The sequence below is a fragment of the Macrobrachium rosenbergii genome, chromosome 7 (genome assembly GCF_040412425.1).
Source record: "Macrobrachium rosenbergii isolate ZJJX-2024 chromosome 7, ASM4041242v1, whole genome shotgun sequence".
NCBI classification, from domain to species: Eukaryota; Metazoa; Arthropoda; class Malacostraca; order Decapoda; family Palaemonidae; genus Macrobrachium; species Macrobrachium rosenbergii.
The window spans coordinates 2,860,001-2,882,992 of NC_089747.1; the positions used below are offsets into that span (position 1 = coordinate 2,860,001).

At 40.7% G+C, this 22,992-nt stretch overlaps 1 protein-coding gene across 1 annotated transcript in view; it reads left to right on the forward strand.

The window, feature by feature from the left end:
• LOC136839938 (uncharacterized) overlaps window positions 1–22,992 on the forward strand; it is a 45,264-nt gene that overhangs the window by 16,490 nt on the left and 5,782 nt on the right. The window contains exon 3 of the mRNA XM_067106211.1: window positions 17,755–17,940. Coding sequence (XP_066962312.1) covers window positions 17,755–17,940 — 186 coding nt within the window. The remainder of the gene's footprint in view (window positions 1–17,754; window positions 17,941–22,992) is intronic.

Sequence of the window (22,992 nt, forward strand, 5' to 3'; positions counted from 1 at the left end):
TCTCTCTGAAGACGATTGGTTTTCGGATTGGTTAATGATTCTAGATTGGTTTTAGGTCCTTAGATTTGCTGTTAATCTTTTGATTGGTTTAAGCTCTTGGACTGGTTACAAATCTATAAATTAGTTACGGATTTAGGTTGGTTTTAAGTCCTTAAATTGGTTTATGTTCCTTTAATTGGTTGTACATCTTTAATTGGTTTAAGCCTTTGGATTGGTCCTTAGATTGGTTACGAATCCTTAAATTGGTAAGTTTTAGATTGGTTTTAAGTCCTTACATTGGTGGCAGGTCCTCAGATTGGTTTGAGTTCCCTTGATTGGTTAAAAGTCCTGACATTAGATTAGACTTTTTTCAAGTCTTTAGATTGGTTTTGATTCTGGTGTTTGAAGTTTAATTTTTGGATTGGTCACAGGTCCTTAGATCGGTTGAAATCTTTAGACTGGCTCTAGGTCTTTAAATTGGCTACAAGATTTTAGATTGGATAAAAGCCTTCAGGCAAATCTAAAGCCATTCTGCAAGCCATTCTCTAAAATGGAAAACTGCAGTATTTGCAAAATTTTCTGAGATATACCACCACTGGGCTCTAAAACTGGAAAAGTTACTGCAGAATGATTTTCAATGCTTTCCAAAAATTCCCATTGCAGCATCTGAAATTGAGAGTATCTGCAAAATTTTCGAAATTGAGATATGCCACCTACTGGGCTCGTGAAACACTAATACACAAGTTACTGTAGTTTCAGAATGAATCTTCAGTGCTTTCCACGAGTATATAGGGGGCCCCATTTGCAGTATCTGTAAAATCGGTAGTAAGGCAAGGGAAAACTGCAGTATCTACCATTTTTCTCAGTTCTGTATTTTTGCACATACCACAGTCTTCCATTTTAGGGCAGTATTATTGCTGATACTTTGGGCTGGCCTAATTTGCATTTCCCAAATGGCAGGAAGTTGAGACAATGTATTATTATTAGAAGTAACAGAAACTTGAAAGTATTTTACAGGAAACTAGATGTTATTTCCTGCTCTTCAAACATCTATTCATTCCTGCAGTCTGGAGTCACAATAACTTCGGTCATCGCACCCGGAGGTGAATAAGCGAGTTATTCATTACTAAAGGAGATTGTTAATGATGATGATCCGCTTAAAACAACAATCTAAATATTCTCGTTTCTTTCGCTTTATATGACTAGCTATTCATTTTTTTAGTTTTCTGTAAACGTAAACTATTGTGCCGGCTTTGTCTGTCCGTCCACACTTTTTCTGTTTGCCCTCAGATCTTGAAAACTACTGAGGCAAGAGGGCTGCAAATTGGTATGTTTGATGATTGGAGGGTGGATGACCAACATACCAATTTGCAGCTCTCTAGCCTCAGTGGTTTTTAAGATCTGAGGGCGGACAGAAAAAGTGCGGACAGAAAAAAGTGCGGACAGCATAAAGTTCGGGCGGACAGACAAAGCCGGCACTATAGTTTTCTTTTACAGAAAACTACAACAATTTAACAATCGCAAAGAGAGATCGTTTTCCATTCTGTTCGAGAGGCAAATATAGAACGATTTAACTATCGCGAAAGACATTGTTTTCCAGTCAGTTGGAGAGGCAAATAGCGGACGATTTATACGAGTATTTACTCAAAGTTTCCTCCCCCAAATCGATAAATCCAGAAATTTATCAACCGAGACATTTCGTATGAAACTGACACTTGTCCTGCCGATTCATGAAAAGCCGAAGTCTTCTGCAAAGCCGGAAACTTGCAACCAGTGATGTCATGCCTTTGTGTTTTCCTGTGGGATGGAAATGGTATCGTACAAATTATAGTGGACAGTCCCTGCTTGGACGTTTTATATATAAATATTTTTTTTATTTTAGAGAGAGAGAGAGAGAGAGAGAGAGAGAGAGAGAGAGAGAGAGAGAGAGAGAGAGAGATTTTATTTAAGAAAATTTAGTCTATCAAGATTAGAAATGGGACACTTCCAGGTATTTAGGACCTGAGAGAGAGAGAGAGAGAGAGAGAGAGAGAGAGAGAGAGAGAGAGAGAGAGTTCTGCGTCTCCGAACGAAAGGGAGGAATGAATCACCTTTAATTGTAGTTGCCTGTAGTTGCCCAATCGAACACAGTACGAAGGCAACAGCAGAGGACTTATATATATCTTTTTTTTTTAAGAGAGAGAGAGAGAGAGAGAGAGACAGACAGACAGACAGACAGACAGATTTTATTTAATTTAAGAAAATTTAGTTTCTCAAGATTAGAAACGGGACACTTCCATGTATTTAGGACCTGAGAGAGAGAGAGAGAGAGAGAGAGAGAGAGAGAGAGAGATGAATCACCCCTAATTGTAGTTGCCTTATGGTTGCCCAATCGGACACACGACGGCAACGGGCGCCGTTTCCGAAATATTTGAAAGTCGCGTCCTTTTTTTTTTTTATTGCTTGTGACTCAAAGAGGTCGCGGCAGAAGGGCGCTCGCTTCCTGAAGGCGCCGCTGAGTTCAGGAACGACAGGAAGGTAGGATTCAGGTGGAGGAGAGAAAGAGGACGAGGATTTTACAAAGGAAACTAGGATCCATATTCAGGATGTGGGTTGAATCAGTTAGGCAAAATATATGTATTATTATTATTATTATTAATATTATTATTATTATTATTATTATTATTAAAGAATTATTATTATTATTATTATTATTATTATTATTATTATTATTATTATTATTATTATTATTATTATTATTATTATTATTATTCAGGGTCACTGACTCACTGAAATAAATTATTATTATTATTATTATTATTATTATTATTATTATTATTATTATTATTACTCAGGGGTCACTGACTCGAAATTTAAGCTTCCAAAGAATATTATGCTCACTTGAAAGAAATTATTATTATTATTATTATTATTATTATTATTATTATTATCATTATTATTATTATTATTATTATTATATTCGCCTGAACCCACATTGCATGACTTCAAAATCCTTACAAGTGTCAAGGAAAAAGAAGGTAATATGAATTATTCTTAAAATTGTTGGTGAGAGAGAGAGAGAGAGAGAGAGAGAGAGAGAGAGAGCGTGAAGCATTGTCGCGATAATTTTCCTACGTGTGAGCCGCATGGTGTGTCCTCCCCTATAAAGTACTGAGAGAGAGAGAGAGAGAGAGAGAGAGAGAGAGAGAGAGAGAGAGAGAGAGAGAGAGGCACCCTGAAGCGTTGTCGCTATTATTTTTCCGCCTTGTGTGAACTGCGTGGTGTGTCCTCATCTATAGTACTGAGAGAGAGAGAGAGAGAGAGAGAGAGAGAGAGAGAGAGAGAGAGAGAGAGAGAAAAAGGGCAAGCCTGAAGTGTGACCACACAAGGAAGCTCTCCTCCGGTGTAGGTCCGAAGGACCTCCCGCCTTTCCCGAGGACCACCCTGGGTGCCTGTAGTGGCGGGAGACATATACACACGCCCCTCTTAATCTCTGGGTAACCGAAGGTGCTTTGTCGCTCACTTATGTATATAGTGAGTTGGTGAGAACATCAAATATAGGTTCTCGTTCGTTTAACGAGGTGGGCTACACCAGGCTCCTTTAGTTTTCTACCCAATGATGCGTTCATTGATCAGGTGATTTATGCAGTTGTTTCGACCAAACGTTTTGTTTGGTTAATCAATATTTTTCGTTTTGTTTTATGAGAGTTTTTAGTTTTCTGTACAGAAAACTACTGCGCCTGTTTTGTCTGTCCGTTCGAGCTTTTTCTGTCCGCCCTCAGATCTTAAAAACTACTGAGGCTAGAGGGCTGCAAATTGATATGTTGATCATCCACCCTCCAGTCATCTAACATACCAAATTGCAGCCCTCTAGCCTTAGTAGTTTTTATTTTATTTAAGGTTAAAGTTAGCCATAATCGTGCATCTGGCAACGATATAGGACAGGCCACCCCCGCCCCGTGGTTAAAGTTTCATGGGCTGCGGCTCATATAGCATTATACCTAGACCACCGAAAGATAGATCTATTTTCTATGGCCTTGATTATACGCTGTACAGAAAACTCGATAGCGCCGAAGAAACTTCGGCGCATTTTTTACTTGTTATATATCTCATGCAAACGTTTTTGTCAGGGTAATTAATATATGCTAATGAGATGCACCTTCTTGTTAAGTGGGGAGGATTGGACATTAATTTTCTCACTTTTCAATATTTTATAACTATTTTCTTCTTCATTTTTAAAATCTATACTATTTTGATACTTTTTTCCAAATCACAGGAATAAGTATAGCTTAGTTTTACCAGACCACTGAGCTGATTAACAGCTCTCCTAGGAATATATATATGATACCTAAATGACTCAGGTATATGAAAAATAATTCTCGAATTACCAAGATAATTAATTTAGATTATGATTATACAGAAAAATTTTGGTCAGTTTATAGATATTTTTCATTTCAATTTTGATATTTATTTTATTTTGATACCTTTTTCCGAATCTCAGGAATATATGTATATATATATATATATATATATATATATATATATATATATATATATATATATATATATATATATATATATATAACTAAATGACTCAATTAAATTAAAAAATAATTCACGGATTATCAACGTAATTCATCTTTGCAATTTTAATTTTGATTATGATTACATTTCTTGCGACTAAATGCTTATTGAAAGTAGAATATTCTCATAAATTCTACTTTTTCCTTATATTCTCTACCTGCAGCCATTATGCTACTGTCATCTACCTGAAAATACAGGTAGACGTTGCCTAATTGCAGGTACCTAGGTAAGATAAACAGTTCTTACTCCTAAATGCTTACTGAAGGTAAAATATTCTCATAAGATCTACTTTTCCTTAAATCATCTACCTGTGACAATTATGCTACTGCCATCTACCTGGAAATACAGGTAGACGTCTCTTAATTGCAGGTATACCTGGCTCCCATGTTGAAGACCAGGGAGAGACCTTTATCATCATATCATTATACTTGTCATTGTATTTAGCTATAATGTAAACAACAGCTTTTTTTTTTTTTAGCCTGAAGAAACTAAGTCTGTCATTTCTCATTTGTCAGTTTGTCAAAATGAAACGATAAGAAATGATAAGATAATGAACGATACAGAAAAATGGTGATAAATATTCATGATTTGCTCTTACCATTTTCTTCTTATCAAAGGCAATCATTTTATTTACGTTTGTGACTTGTTATATTATTATTATATTATTATTATTATTATTATTATTATTATTATTATTATTAAAACAAATTATAATAATTCATAAATTGTACGCTGTAGCGACTCTCTCTCTCTCTCTCTCTCTCTCTCTCTCTCTCTCTCTCTCTCTCTCTCTCTCTCTCTCTCTCTCACCGTCACTGCAAGTACTAGTCAGTTCTAAAAAAGATGAGGTAAAGTATTAATTATTCTCTCTCTCTCTCTCTCTCTCTCTCTCTCTCTCTCTCTCTCTCTCTCTCTCTCGTTACAAGTACTAAGCACATCTAAAGATGGCTAATTAAAATGTTAGATATTCTTTAGATTATTTTTCCTTTTTACAAGTCCGTAATTTCTCACTGATTCCGAAGACCAGTGAGTATTTATAATATTTAAATCTTAGGAATAATGAAATACGTTCAGTTATTTATAATGTTTCCCTGATTCAAGGACCTAAATGCATTTAATTTAAATGAAATCTTGGTCATCAATGTTCCTTCATACCTTAAAGATATCGGGTAACAAATAATGAATTCAGGTCACTGACTACGACAAAGTAGACTCTACTCAGACACGTCCTTTGCACCGCCCAAGGGAAGAACAGCGCGCGATAGTGTCAACTGGCCTCCTCCCGTGGCCACCGGAGGAGCTGAGAGAACTAGACCTACATGGATGACAGCTATCGAGATCTATGGGGCGGGAGGCTGGAGATAAGTGGAGATTCGTGTAAGTTAAAGCACAGGGAAATCACGAGAGGCGGAACTTCACAGAGGGCCCTTTGCGTAGCAAGGTTTTAGGGGTGGTGAAGGTGGTGATGATGATGATGGGGAGGAGGAGAAGGAGGAGTAGGAGGAGGAAGAGGAGGAGGAGGAAGAAGAGAAGGCGAAGGAAGAAGAGGAAGGGGAGGAAGAATAGAAAGAAGAAGAAGAGGAAGAGGAGGAGGAGGAGGAAGAGGTAGAGGAGGATGGGGAAGAGGAGGAGGAGGAAGAGAAGGAGGAGGAAGAGAAGGAGGAGGAGGAGAGGAGGAGGATGGGAGGAGGAGGAAGAGGAGGAGGAGGAGGAAAAGGAGGAGGTGGAAGAGGAGGAGGATGAAAAGGAGGAAGAGGAAGAGGAAGAAGAAGAGAGGGAAGAAGAAGAAGAGAGGGTAAAAGGAGGAGGAGGAGGAGGAGGAGGAGGAGGGGAGGAGGAGGAGGAGGAGGAGGAGGAAGAGAGGAGGAAGAAGAAGGAAGAGGAAGGGAAGAAGAAGAAGAGAGGGTAAAAGGGAGGAGGAGGAGGAGGAGGAAGAGAGGATGAAAGGAGGAGGAGGAAAAGGAGGAGGAGGAAAATAGGAGGAGGAGGAGGAGGAGGAGGAAAAGGAGGAGGAGGAGGAGGAGGAGGAAAAGGAGGAGGAGGAGGAGGAGGAGGAAACAAGGAGAAACAGGAAACTTGAAAAAGGAGCCATTTTTCCTCGTAGTCATCGGTTCCTGATGTCGAGAATTCGCATGAGTCACAGGAAATGGATGTATAAATAAATTCGAGCAAAATGTATAATACATTTTATACTCGCGTATTGCTAACATCTGTTCACACACCTTCGTGTTCAGAGTCTTTGACTGATAAGGTACTGTAGCCAACGTGGTGTTCAATGTTCATGTCAGATAGATAAGAAACAGATAAGAATGATCAATATCGCTTTATGTTAAGTTGCATAACGGCAGTTATGACGTCACGTTTTTGACTGATTAGTTAAAAAAATTTTTTAATTCAGTCATTTGATAATGACAGATTAACGGAGCCTTATGCCAGCGCGATATCATAATTAGCGAGAGGGTTATCGCTCCCCTAGTTACACGCTTAATCCAAATCACTAATCGGATTATCGTAGCGTGAATATCACGCTAAAGTGAAATTGAAATTATTATGTTGACTGAAACATCAAGTACCCGTCTCCCCTTCATTTCAAGGACACAAGGACACAAGGACTCCTTGAGGAGTCCTTAAGGACGTGTGGAAAATCTAATCATGCTCCTCGCCTTTCACGGGTCCTGCGTGAGGATTAGAGGCCCATATATATATATATATAACGCCACAGTCCCTCCTGGAGAGGAGGTGGAGGTAGCAGAAGCAGGTACCACCCGCTAACAAGGCAATTACTTCTGGTCAGTTGGACACTTGACAGATGATACCGCGATCGCTCAGGATCGCATGGGATCGTCTGATAAGAGATCCTTTAGCGTTTTCAGTCACTGGTGGATATATAATCCGTAGGCCTGCTCATAGGATAGCTTAGGCTGTCAAGGATCTGGGCTTCTAAAGCATAGAGGCTTTGTATCGAGATAAAAACTCTCAGTTTCGGTCACAAGTCTTCGTCAGGTGCCATTTGCGGGGGTGGTGGGTGGTCCTGTCGCAGATAGTGGTAGGCGTCACCCCTTCCCCCTCTACGGTATACCTCCTCTACAGGATACCCCCTACAATAACCCTTGCGGAATCCCATCCACTACAAACAAACTCGCCATTAACCGCATCGTTCTACACTCAACCCTTACAGCAGGCTTTTCCAGGATGCTCTTCCAGTGGATCCCCGGGTTCCAGGCTCCAGGTTCCAGGGGCCCCAAGTCACCCACCCACCTACCTTCCAGCCCTCCCAGGCTCCAGGTTCTAAGTTCCAGGGCCTCCCTGCCACCCAACTACCCTCCAGCCCTCCTAGACTCCTGGTTCCAGGTTTCAGGCCCCCAAGCCACCCACCTACCTCCCAGCCCTCCCAAACTCCAGAATCCATGTTCCAGGACCCCCAGCCAGCCACCTACCTTCCAGCCCTCCCAAACTCCAGACTCCATGTTCCAGGACCCCCAGCCAGCCACCTACCTTCCAGCCCTCCCAGACTCCAGGCTCCAGGTTCCAGGACCTCCCAGCCACCCAGCCACCTTCCAGCCCTCCCAGACTCCAAACACCAGGTTCCCCCCAGCCACCCAACTACCTTCCAGCCCTCCCAGACGCATAGAGGCCCACACACGAGCTGGGTTGCGCCTTCCAGCGTGACGAACCGAGAGAGATTACGCCGATAATGACATGATAAACCTTTCCTTAGCTTACAAACACCTCTGGACTGATTTACAAAAGGATGGCCCGGTGTCATCGTCTATGGAGACTGCAGCAGACGTCCAGGGTAATCTAATGGTTGGGAGGGACTTGGGAGATAAAAAAAAAATGGACAAAAAAATGTCCTCACGGTGTTTTTCCACTTTTCAATAGATTATTTCAGCTTCCTCTCGCGTTAGATAGATGATTTTAAATGATATTCATCAAGGGAAATATGATGGTTCTTGCCTGTCAGGTAAAAAGCCTTGAGATAATTTAGAGTTTGTGAAGCAGAATCTTACATTATCTGCTTAGCACAAACAAATAATTATTCCACGAATTATGAAAATAAACTATCAACCTAATTTGTATGGAAATTAGACAGATCCCTTAATAATTATTCTAAGAAATTTGAAATTATAAAGTAACCTAATCTGCATGGAAATTAGATAAATCCGTTAACCTAATCTGAAAGGAAATTATGTAAATCAGTTAACCAAATATGAATGGAAATTAGGTTAAATGTCCCACTTCTGGTTTGTAGGTCAAATATATATATATATATCTATAAACTAGACGACAGGAAATAGTAAAATTTTATAACCTCAATTTTTCCAGTGACTCACGGAATATTTATTTATTTATTTATTTATTCATTTATTTATTTATTTATTTATTTATTTATTTATTTATTTAGAGAGAGAGAGAGAGAGAGAGAGAGAGAGAGAGAGAGAGAGAGAGAGAGAGAGAGAGAGAGAGAGTAAATTGTTAAAAACTGTATAGCAACGCTGTTACCTAACCTACTGAAGAGATGATAGTACCTGTGTACTTTCAAACAAACACACTTCAGATCTTATCTTTTACTCTTATCTCCTCGTCATTTATCACCAGTTCCTGGAACTGGAGAGAGATAAGTCGTTTGCGAATTATCTCTCACGGTTAGAGAGATAAATCTCACGTCAGCTGATCCATTCAAGTAAATCTCGATAAAGGGTTAATTTGGATGTTACTGTGAGAATATAGTCTACAAAATAAGTTGTCAATAAACAAACACTAATGAATCAAGGAACAACAAGACATTTTGGAGGCCACAAACGGCCCCCAAGGCTAAGTAAGTTCACCCAACCTCCACTACCAAAAAATTTTCATTATTCAGAACAGGATTCCTTTGAAAATCTAATCATTTGTTATCAGTGACGAGATCCACCTTTGGTCGAATTTTCGTCAAAATCCACACATGCATTTTAGAGTAATCCTGCTAGTTCTGCAGGTAGACCTATGTCCTCCTCCAGACAGTCTTCCCTAGCTCACAAGAACAGTAAGTTAGTATTGCCAATGGAATATATCAAAGCCTTGATCAGGGTTCGAACTTAGGACCACCACACTGTGCTGTGATATCATTCAAAAACTATATCTGGTTAGTTTTCTGTAAAAGAAAACTATTATGGAGATGGCTATTTGTCCGTCCGTCCGCACTTTTTCTGTCCGCCCTCAGATCTCAAAAACCACTGAGGCTAGAGGGCTGCAAATTGGTATGTCGATCACCCACCCTCCAATCATCAAACATACCAAATTGCAGCCCTCTAGCCGTTTTTATTTTATTTAAAGTTAAGGTTAGCCGTTGCTCGTGCATCTGGCAGCGCTTCCGGAGGCGTCACCGACGCACTTTCACTTGACCGCATCTGGGGAGCAACTGAGCGCTGTCCGCTCATAGCTGAGAGTTTCAAACGGCATTATATGCTGTACAGAAAACTCGATTGCGCCGAAGAAACCTCGGCGCATATTTTTAACTTGTTTACTTGGAGCATCGAGTAAGTTGCCTGAAACGCCCAAAAAGGAGCATAGGGTCAGAAAACTGCAAGGTGAGAGTTGACTTGACACAGTGAATGGAAGTTAAGAGGAATGACCTCATAGGTCCCAGTGCTTGGCCTTTGGCCTAAACCCTATATTCCATTCCATTCCTTACACAGAAGAGCACCAGAAAAACGACGCTCTTGGGATCACATTAAACCGTCAGCAACATAAAACTTCCTTTCTGCGAATACTTACAAGTCCTTAAGTATTACATTAGCAACACGAACTTACTTAAAGTTCGTAGGGTTACATGACTATTGGCTGTTGCAGAGCTTTACAGAGCTTACCACACAGAGCAGGTATATATTTACTGTAGTGACCTTGTCTCTCGGTAGGTCATTGGTAAATAACCGCTTCTAAAAGCTAAATGCACTCGTGTATTTAATGGAGATTGGGTCATGTAAGAAGCAATCTTTTTTATTGCATGATTCCTAAAAAAAATATGTATGCATGTATGTACTTATATATATATATATGTATATATATATATATATATATATATATATATATATATATATATATATATATATGTATGTATGTATGTATGTATATGTGTGTGTGTGTGGCTGAGCGCATGCGCAAGGAATTCACGCGTTTCATTTAATGACTGATAAATTGATTAAATAACCTGAAAAAGTATCTTTTTGCAATAACTGACCCATTCATGTATGAAAACATGCATACGTGCTTACATACATACATACATACATATCTAGATGCGTGTCCCAGTTTTATATATGTACACACATATATATTCTAGCATGAATGCGCATACACATATTAACGTACATATAGAACCACGTATTATTATTATTATTATTATTATTATTATTATTATTATTATTATTATTATTATTATTATTCAGAAGATGAGCCCTATTCATATGGAATAAGCCCACAGTGCGCAATCGAGTTTTCTGTACAGTGTATAATTCTGTATGAAATTTTCAGCCACGGCCCAAGAAACTTTGAGCAACGGCCCTGTGGTGGCCTGTGTTGTTGGCACCTATAGCGGTGCCAGACGCAAGTTCATGTCTAACTTTAACCTTAAATAAAATAAAAATTACCGAAGCTAGAGGGCTGTAATTTGGTATCTTTGATGACTGGAGGGTGGATGATCGACATATCAATTTGCAGCCCTCTAGCCTCAGTAGTTTTTAAGATCTGAGGGCGGACAGAAAAAGTGCGGACAGAAAAAAGTGCGGACGGACAGACAATAGTTTTCTTTAACAGAAAACTAATAAAACTGGAAATACTGAAAAAGCAGATCAATTATTATAAAAACAGATAAATTAATAAACAAAATAAATAAACAAATAAAAATGTAAGTAAAATATTAAAACGAAGTGTGAAATCAACCTCGGGGTAATGAATCAATTCGGAAAGGGAAACACCGCGGGTCCTTCATTTATATTATCGCCCACCGGCAGCAGGTAGATAGGTATACCACTTCTTCCTTCTCAGGAGGTCACCCTGGGGGGTCCCCGTGAGTAATTAAGTGAACGATGGTAATTGTTACGACCCTGATGAATGTACGAGCTTAATTTTTACGACGAGAGAGAATCCCCCCCTTTGAGTGAGACGCTCGAAATGGTGATTTTCTTTAACGACTTCCAAGGGGCGCACTCGGAGCATGGCGCGCGGGTTCTCAATTGGAGAGGGCGGAAGGCTTCAACGGCCTAAAATGACATGCTTCGAACGCAGCCAGCTCATCTCTTCACATAGGAATTATTCCTCTTTCAGGAGTCTAACGCCCCACTAAAATCAAAGGCCTGATGATTCTTTCTCGAGCGCGAAATGCTTCGGAGGAAAACCTGATTCTCTCTAGGCCGATCATTCTTTCTAGACCGATAAGTCAGGATGCTAGTAATCGTCTTTGTATAATTCTAGCGAACTGTGCTGGAGATCTCTGTCCTTTTAGAATCCACCTGCCAAAAATCGTAATTGGGGTGTGAGTTTTGGCCCTCTCCCGTCAATGAAAGCTGGAATCAAAACACCTGATTTTTTTCTAGACCGATAAGTCAAGATACTAATTCTTATCTTTTTTACAACTCTTGCTCTCTGTGCTGGAGATCTCTGTTCTTTGAGCGTCCACCTGCCGAAAATCATAATTTGGAGGGCTTTGGCACCCCGATCCCCTTCAAAGAAAACTGTTGTACCATATTCTTACTAGACCGATTAGTCAGGACGCTAATTCTCATCTTCGTATGACTCTCAAGATCTCCGTCCTTTGAGCGTCCAACCGCCGAAAATCGTAATTGGGGTGTGAGCTTTGGTCCCCAACCCCTACCCCCACCTCTACGAAAGCTGCAAACTGCTGCATCCTGGATTAAAGGGTTTAAGGGAGGCTGTTAACACAGCGACGGGGCTCTATTGCCAACTTAGTGATTTTCTCGGCCGCTAAACACCGGAGAGAGATCTGATAATTGCCCGGCATTTTGGAGGAGTTCCTAAAGACACCGAAATCATAAGCGGTTCTGTTCGCGGGCGGCATTTCGGCTCCGCCTTTGCGCCGTCCGATAAATCATCGGGGTTTTCAAGGATGATTGCAAACAGTGTTTAGAAGGAGAAGAAGAAGAAGAAGAAGAAGGAGTAAGTGGTCGGCACATGAAAGACCCTACGCCGCCGGTTACCGAGGGACGCCAACTCAGAACTTGTTTGCATGTTAGATGAGATGTAGTGTAATGTAATCCTATTTACATAACAGTCGCTCATGATCTAGTACCGAGAAGGTCTTTTAAGAGTTTTATAGACATAGTTACCTTCTTTTTTCTTCTTGTTCTCGCGGGATTAATCAGATAAGCGACTCATTCAAGTGAAACACAAAAAGCGAATGCTATAGGTCTAGATTGAAGCAGGATTGGATTCAGTCTGTACCGCGAGTACCCGGTGGTTTTGCCTTGAGAGAGAGAGAGAGAGAGAGAGAGAGAGAGAGAGAGAGAGAGAGAGAGACCCTCTGGAAAGGAGAGAGGCAGGCAGGCAGGAGGCGGTTCGAACTGGCAGCAAAGATGAGTTCGGAGAGCTGACACAGAGACCACCCCTAGACTCATAAATACAGACTTCATCTGTCACGGCCAATAGGAGAGTAGGGACACGGGCGGCGCCTTTAAGACAGGACGCCCGTGGGAGATCCTGACACGTCGTGTCTATGGGAGGAACAATGGAGACGAGGGACAAGGCGCCCCCTGGCAATTCGGGTAATCATCCTGAAGGATATCCCGTGTAAATATCGCGTGATATCGGCCTAGAGACAGCGTCTGATTTCCGATCAAAGACGCCGGTGATGGGATCCTTTTCAACACAAATCACTGACATGATAATATTACGGGGCGTAATGAAGTGTTCTGTATGAGTGTTGCAGATGAGTACCTCTCTCTCTCTCTCTCTCTCTCTCTCTTTGTTGTAAAGATAGCGTATTGTGATGGGAATAGAAAACCCTTTTGATTCCTTTAAACGTAAATTGACGCAAAAAAGATTTTTTTATTTTTGTTGTTTCCCTCTCTCTCTCTCTCTCTCTCTCTCTCTTTTCAAGAAAGTAATTAGAATTATTATATTGGTGGTAGGACCATGACTATGTGAACTACCAGTGAATCGTACAATGTGAAGTTAGATTGACCTTAGGTCAACCCCATCTAATGACTGGGATTATTATTATTATTATTATTATTATTATTATTATTATTATTATTATTATTATTATTATTATTATTATTATTCAAAAGAAACAACTATTCATATAGAACTTGTTCAAACGGCGCTCACACAATAGAACAACCATTTGATTCGAATATAAATAAAAAAATAAGTATTATTGTAAACTAACACAACCTTTAACATATTAACACAACAATTAACAACAAAACCTTAAGTAAACAAACACATAAACACCTGTACAAAACAGAACCAACATAAATCGTCCACGAGACTAAAAAGAAACAGGTAATCGGCTCGTATTACGTCACAGCACCCGACAAGGAGCGTTTCCTGGACCATAAATTATCCTCGGAAATTCAAGAAGAAGGATAAAAACTGTACCAACCAATTACAGTCGGTATTTAGGATACACACAAACCTCACGCCCGCAGGCTGTGACGAATATCCCGACATTTTTATGTAGATCGCTAACAGGGCATTAAAACTGGGCGTGGGGTGTTTGTAAAACTGTTCTACCATCGGCCTATGGATTCTCGAGGCCCGAGGAGACCACCTCACACCGCGCAGGCGCGCGCAGGTCAAGACAGCGAGACGACCACCTTGGCCACACAGGCTGCATTATGGGTAGGCCAGAAGTGACAGGGCGCAATAACCTGCGCCCACTCTGTAATTGATTCCGACCCGACGACGCTGCCTATGTCGTTTAGAGACGGGTTTTCTGTAGACAGGACTGGTGTCTGTAGATAACCACCTGTTTATAAAGGAGACAGGCCTTATTTTTTTTACCTTTGAAAAAGAGCCGTCCTAAAGGTTTATGCTTTATGAGGGAGGTAGGACTATTATACGCCTCTTCAGAGGAGCCGTCCTAAAGGTTGATGTCTTATATTTATTGCACTTATGTTTTATGAAGAAGGCAGGACTTAATTTGTTTACCTTTCAAGAGGAGCCGTCCTAAAGGTCTATTTACTATTTTAATTACGCCTTTACCTTTTGAAAGAGAGAGGGGACTTATTTTCCTCATTTTCAAGAGGAGCCGTCCTAAAGGTTAATGTACTATAGCTATTGCACTTATGCCTCAAAGAGCAGCTGATCAAAGTCTAGAAAAAATATATTGCAAAATCAGAGTTTTCAGATAAAATAAATTCACTTTAAAAGCATTTTAACAAATGAACAAAAGCATCGTGGCCTCGAAGTTGCTGTAGTATGGGAAATGGATCCTTTGTGTAAAATTTGCCAAAAGTCCACAAGTAATAAACCCAGAATATGGCATGATTCTAATACACCAGGAAATTATGATAAACTAATTTGGACAAACCTTTTGAGAAATTTCTCAGCTTCATAACTGCTCCTTATTAACCGAATAAGTATAATTAACAGATTTTTAAACATATGACGACTAAGTAAAATTAGCGGATTTGCACTCATAGATTAATTTTATAATTACAGATTTTCACTCTTGGAACGAAAAAGTAAGATGAACGGATTTGCACTCACAGAACGAATAAGTATAATTAACGTAGTTTCACTCATAGATCAGTGTATAATTAACCTATTTGCACCCATAGATTAATGTATAATTAACGGATTTGCACTCTCAGAACGAATAAGTAAACTTAACAGATTTACAATTGCAGAATGAGTAAGTATACTTAACGGATTTGCATTCTTAGAGCGTATAAGTAAAATTAACGGATTTGCACTCTTAGAACGAATAAGTAAAATTAACGGATTTGCACTCACAGAATGAATAAGTACAGTTAACGGATTTGCACTCTTAAAACGACTAAATAAAATTAACAGATTTGCACTCTCAGAACGAATAAGTAAAATTAACGGATTTGCACTCACAGAACGAATAAGTACAATTAACGGATTTGCACTCTCAGAACGAATAAGTAAAATTAACAGATTTACACTTGCAGAATGAATAAGTATGATTAACGGATTTGCACTCATTACGAGTGAATGCAGTTACCGGATTTGCGCTCATACAACTACTAATTATATTTAATGGATTTGCACTCATAAAACGAATCAGTACAATCAACGGATTTGCACTCATAGAGCGAATAAGTACAGTTAACGGGTTCGCACTCATAGAGTGAATAAGTTCAATTAACGGATTTGCACTCACAGAACGAATGAGGACAATTAACTGATTTGCACAAAAAAATTTACATGTATAATTAACAGATTTACGCTCTTAGTGCAAATAAGTATAATTAACATATTTTCTCTCATAGAACGACTAAGTATAATTAATGGAACTGTACTTGTATGACGAATAATGAACAAAATTGTATGATTTACGGATTGACACTCATGACATGAGTGAATATAATTTTAACACAATTTAACAGAAAGTCTCTTGATATTCTCAGTAACTTTGAATAGATCGAACGAAATTAATAACTATTTAGCAGAAATATGATTAATGTTTTATCTATATGGAGAGTGAATGATTATAATGAGAGCCCACTATGGTGAACAACTTAGTTTCGTTTATTTTTTCAGTCTATGTGTATAGTGAATGAGTACAGTGAGAGCCCACTGTACAGTGAACAACTCACTCAAGTTTATTTTTTCAGTCTATGTGTATAGTGAATGAGTACAGTGAGAGTCCATTGTACAGTGTACAATTCACTCAAGTTTATTTTGTCAGTCTGTGTATAGTGAATGAGTACAGTGAGACCCCACTGTACAGTGTACAATTCACCCAAGTTTATTTTTTCAGTCTATATGTATAGTGAATGGTCATAGTGAGGGTCCACTATAGTGTACAGTTCACTCAAGATTATTTTGTCAGTCTATGTGTATAGTGAATGAGTACAGTGAGAGCCCACTACAGTGAACAACTTAGTTTCGTTTATTTTTCAGTCTATGTGTACAGTGAATGAGTACAGTGAGAGCCCACTGTACAGTGTACAACTCACTCAAGTTTATTTTTTCAGCCTATGTGTATAGTGAATGAGTACAGTGAGAGCCCATTGTACAGTGTACAACCCACTCAAGTTTATTTTTCAATGGTTACAGTGAATGAGTACAGTGAGACCCCTCTGTACAGCGTACAACCTGCTCAAGTTTGTTTTTCAGTCTATGTGTATAGTGAATGAGTAAAGTGACGGTCCACTATAGTGCACAACTCACCCAAGTTAATTTTTCAAGTCCATATGTACAGTGAATGAGTACAGTCAGTGAGCCCACTGTACAGCGTAGAACTCACTCAAGTTTATTTTTCCAATCTATATGTACAGTGAATGATCATAGTGAGGGTCCACTATAGTGTACAGTTCACTCAACTTTATTTTTCCAATCCTATGCCACCTCACTATTACTATGGTACTTCTCACACCTACCCTTTCAAAATAGCAATATGGCGAAACGGCCTTCGAATAAAAACAGAATTCTCGCAAGCTGCCATTTACACATTTCCTCGCAGACGTCCCTAATTATATATAAATACTTTTAACTGTAAGAAAAACAAACAGGCAGACATCCAGTTATGAAATTTAGACCAAAATCGGCCCCTCGACCTACCGAGCAGTATAGTCGCGCAATCGATTAGCTGGAAAAAGGACCCTCCTCCGCGTCAGGAGTCCCACAGGAAACGTATATGCGCCCTCGGATGAAGGCGTGCGCGTCTGCTGTTTAGCTTGACCCCGTACCCCCTTCACCAAGGCCCGATGGAATAGCCTCATAAGAGGGCGTGACGAATTGCAGAAGAAGAAGAAGAAGAAGAAGAATGTTTCAATATTTCCCAGGCTGGTCCTCGACACCAGGAAGAGATATTATAGTCTTGTGCAATTCCTTGCAACGGCTCCCCGCGAGTTCGAAGTTCGAGCCTCGAGGTCGATCACGAGTCTAGAAGGATTTCGCAAGGATTCTTGTAAGGATTCCTGTGAGGATTTCGCAAAGATCCTCGTGTTCCCATTATCCGCAAAGTCCGGCGTCTCATGAAGTAAATGATGTCGTGATTGACAGCGCATAGTCCAACAGGTCAAATTCGACCGGGGGTCAGTGGAAGTAGCGGTTACAGTGAAGAAGAAGAAGAAGAAGGAGGAGGAGGAAAAGAAGAAGAAGAAGGAGGAGGAGGAAGAGGAGGAGGAGAAGAAGAAGAAGAAGAAGAAGAAGAAGAAGAAGAAGAAGAAGAAGAAAAAGAAGAAGACAGAAGAAAGGATATGAGTAAAATGTCTACGCAAATAGATAAGAAAAAAAATAAACTGACCATCCGGTCGGTGACAGAGTCCAGCGAAGGTTCTGATTAGTTAAAAAAAAAAAAAAAACAAGTGAAGCATTTCGTAATGTTTCTCAGTTACAGAAACCTCGTGAAATGAGATGATTGGTTGTATTGATTCTCTCTCTCTCTCTCTCTCTCTCTCTCTCTCTCTCTCTCTCTCTCTCTCTCTCACGCTGTCCGAAAGCTACAGGGCCAAAAGCAAGGAGAAAGCAAATAGAAAGCAAGTAGTGGAAAGCATGCTATACAACTTAGCACCGGAAAAGACCAAAGACGATTGATGAGCCAATGACCTTCTTTTATTTTCTTTTTATTTTATTATTATTATAGGCCGTCGTGATGTCTTAATTACTCTCTGCCCAGGTCATAGAACCCTCGTGTGTCGGTGTGTTTTGTCACCGGCGTCGCCAACTTGTCATTACGAATTGCAAAAGAACAGCACATGGCTTTTTCGACAACCCGACACTTTTCCGAAGACGCTCTCGATGTCTGGGCGTGTGTGTGTGTGTGATGCAATGCAGCTTCGAGAGAATATCGAAGTTGCTCTCTCTCTCTCTCTCTCTCTCTCTCTCTCTCTCTCTCCTCTTTCTTCACGAAGCATTATACTTTGCGAAGGTGCAGAAGAAGAAGAAGAAGAACCAGGAGAACCAGAAGAAGAAGAAATAGAAGAAGAAGAAGAAAAGAAGAAGAGAAAGAAGAGAAAGCAGAAGAAGGAGGATAAGAAGAAGAAGTAGAAGGAGAAGAAGCAGTGGAAGAAGAAGAAGAAGAAGAAGTAGAACCAGCAGCAGCAGCAGCAGCAGAAGAAGAAGAAGAAGAAGAAGAAGCAGTGGAATAAGAAGAAGCATTGAAGAAGAAGAAGAAGAAGAAGAAGAAGAAGAAGAAGCAACAGCAGCAGTAGAAGTAGAAGAAGAAGGAGGAGGAGGAGGAGGAGGAGGAGGAGGAGGAGGAGAAGAAGGAGAAGTAGAAGGAGAATAACCCTGACGTGTTTCTCTGAATGTGTGTATATTTAGAATCGCGTGCCTGAGTCTGTTTCTAGTTGCAGGCGATCGAGGGTATTATGGATTGTCGCAACTGGGGAGTGAAATCTTTCGTGATCTTTCGGTCTGGGAAATTTTAAAATCTTTCCTCAGCACCTCTTTATCTTCTTATCTTCTTCAGACCTGGGGCTACATGGAGAAATTTTAATCTAAATTGCCGACGCTCGTCGGCAACTTGTCGCATACACATCACCAAAAAGTTGAAAACAAATCTTGGACCCTTCGAGTCGGATTCTGCACGTCACAGTAAAACGTGTCAGAAACGCTCGTCGGCAACTTGTCGCATACATACATACCACCAACAAGTTGAAAACAAGTCAAAGATTTGTTCTCCACTTCTTGACCAGAAGTGGAAAACAAATCTTGGGCAATCGATGGATAATATAATGAAGGCTTTGTTACGATTATTAACAACTTGATTTGTGTTCAACCCGCTTGTGATTTTCACAAACAGGATCTTTGGTACTTGTAACCTATGCTTCATATGGTTATCTAGCTTTTGCCAAAGATTCGTTCTTCACTAACGGTTACTGACCTGTTTATAACTTGTTGGTGACATGAATGAGATAAGTTGCCTTGTTTTCAATGTGTTAGTGATTTTCACAAACAGGCTGAATGCAAGTCAGTGACTAACTGGTAGTGGTAACACAGTGCTTCATTTGCAAAATGAAGCAACCAGCTTGTGATATGTATGCAACAAGTTGCCAATATGTTTACGACATATTTCACAGCACCCACCCTAAACCATCACCAAATCTCTTGCTAACTAGTATTCAACTAGTTTGTGATATGTATGCGACTATTTGCCAACATGTTAATGGCATGTTTCACCTCACTCACCCTAAAATATCACCAAAGCTCCGGCTAACTTGTGTTCCACTAGTTTGTGATATGTATGCGACTATTTGCCAACATGTTTATGGTATGTTTGACGGCAGCCACCCTAAAATATCACCAAATCTCCAGCTAACTAGTATTCAACTAGTTTGCGATATGTCCGGCTAACTTATATTCAACTAGTTTGTGATATGTATGCAACTATTTGCCAACATGTTTGTGATATGTATGCGACTATTTGCCAACATGTTTACTACATGTTTCACCACACCCACCGTCAAATTATCCCCCAACCTCCGGCGTTCCGAGTCCAATGAAGAAATCATCCATCTCTCGCAAATTATCACCGAGGTCGTTAGTCATCGAACCTCATGCATAACGCAACAGCGGCGGCTGGAGCCTGCGGACTGAGAATCAGCATGCATCATCGATTACTGACAAGACACTCAATTGACGAAAATTGTGAAGTTGCAGGACAGAATTAATCTCGCATCCGCTTATCCACGCAAGAGTGAATGTTGTTTATTGACAGGCCTGCGCTGCATACATTTCTCTAGGGGTAGAGGAGGAGGAGGAAGAAGAGGAGGAGGGACACCTCCTCGCCCCTCCCCAAGCCTCCCAGGAGGTCATGGAGAGGTCATTTGCATATGTGAGGCTACCGTGTTCCACTCACAGATCGTTGTTAATTTCTTGTGACTGAAATAACTAAATGGATTCTCTCTCTCTCTCTCTCTCTCTCTCTCTCTCTCTCTTTATATATATATATATATATATATATATATATATATATATATATATAAATATATATATATATATATATATATATATATATATATATATATACATATATATATACACACACATATATATATATATATATATATATATATATATATATATATATATATATATATATATATATATATATATCCACAAGTTATAAATATTTATGGAATAAATTTAAGCTGTTTTAAAAAATAGATTCTCAGTTAAAAATCTTCATTCTGATTATTACCATTTGACTGTCGTAAAGTATTATTATTATTATTATTATTATTATTATTATTATTATTATTATTATTATTATTATTATTATTATTATTATTATTATATGCATGCTGCAGTACAATTTAGAGAGCATACACATTCTGGACAGTTTATTTATGCATAAACTGTAAGCATACGCATCGACTCAGCCAGGCGTATAGCACTAATAAGCATTACTAAGAGGACAATTACGAAACATATTTATGTAAATAAACAGAGGGAGTATTATCATACATACAAAAGCATGCGCGCGCATCCATCCAAAGCTCTTGTGTGTGTGTTTGTGTGCGTTTGTGTGTGTTTGTGGCCACAGTGCCGCCGACGCACCAAGCCGTCGAAGACGCTAATGGGTTTCTGCAACTTTGCATCACAACGACCATCTGTTGCGGAAGGCAGGCGATCGTCTGCACTCTATAAACAATGTGAGGGGTTGATCCCCCCCCCTCCCACATCCAGGACACGCCTCCGGAGGATACCTCCTTTGGACGACTCCCAAAGGAACCCCGGGGGAACTCTCCCACCCCAGGACTTCTGGTGGATACCCCATTTGGACCTTCTGAAGAACTCCACCACGAATCCCTAGGATTCCCCCAGGACCCCGGAGGAAAATCTCCACAAAACCCCCAGTACTCCCCCAGAGGAACCCCAGGACTCTCCCCCAAGACCACCTGACTCCCAGGAGACCCCAGCAGAAAACCCCTCAGGAATCACAGTATTTCCCCCTAGGATCTCCAGGACTCTCCCATTGGTCCCCAGGACCACCCCGAGGATCCCCAGGACTCCCCCAGAATCCCCCAAGACTCCCCATGAAGTTCCAGGACTCCCCAAGGACCCCCAGGACCACAAGGACTCCCCAGGATTCCCCCAATGAAGACCCACAGGACTCCCCAGGATTCCCCCCAAAACGAGGACCAACAGGACTCCCCCAGGACGGCCCCCCCAGTGAAGTTCCAGGACGCCCAGGACCCCCGGAGGACCCCTTTAAGGACTCCCCTCCTCCCAGGACCCCTGGAACACAAACCACCACCCCGAGTGAGGACGTCCCCCGCCCCGTCCGAGGACGCCCCCACCCCACCTCCCAAATAAATCACGCTCCTCAGTATCGCCGATTGCTGTCCCATTTCGCCGGCGTTACAAAAGGGTTCCTGCCTTCGCCGCCCCCGTCGGCCTTTTATCGTCCACCTGTCATGTCCGTCATGTTCCTCGTTTCAACAGAGCGTGGCAATCGCTCGCTAATTATGGATTTATTCAAGGGACGCTGCTGCCATCAATTGAAGCGTTCCGAAGGACTTCGGCGGCACAGGACTCCCTATTATTACTCTTCTTGGTCGGGGAGAGAGAGAGAGAGAGAGAGAGAGAGAGAGAATGTCACTTTGATATGATTTGTTTACATTTGTGACCTACTGCTAGCGATCACCGACTGTCACTACAGAGAGAGAGAGAGAGAGAGAGAGAGAGAGAGAGAGAGGTGATGTAAAAGAGAGAGAGAGAAGAGAGAGAGAGAGAGTGATGAAAAGAGAGAGAGAGAGAGAGATGTGTGATGGAAAAGAGAGAGAGAGAGAGATGTGTGATGGAAAAGAGAGAGAGAGAGATGTAATGGAAAAGAGAGAGAGAGAGAGAGATGAGAGAGGTGATGGAAAGAGAGAGGAGAGAGAGAGAGAGAGAGAGAGAGAGAGAGAGAGGGTGATGGAAAGAGAGAAGAGAGAAAGAGAGAGTGTGAGAGAAAGAGAGAGAGAGAGAGAGAGAGAGAGAGACTTGTGATCTCCCAACCCCCTAGGAAATGAGAAATTGTCGTTACCCATGAAGACCACCTGGGATTTTAGGCAAACGCCAGGTGGGCCAGAAGAGAGAGACGCCCTCTGTCAGACCTCTTGTCATACTTTATTCTCTCTCCCAACCCTCTCTCATCTTGGGATCTCTCTCTCCCCTCTCTCTCCACTTTCCCTGTCTCTCCATTGTCGTCTACTCTCTCTCTCTCAATGACCTTCCTGGGATTTACTCTCTCTCTCTCTCTTGTCCCTCTCTCTCTCTCTTCATCTTGTCCCTCTCTCTCTCTCTCTCTCTTTATCCTTCTCTCTT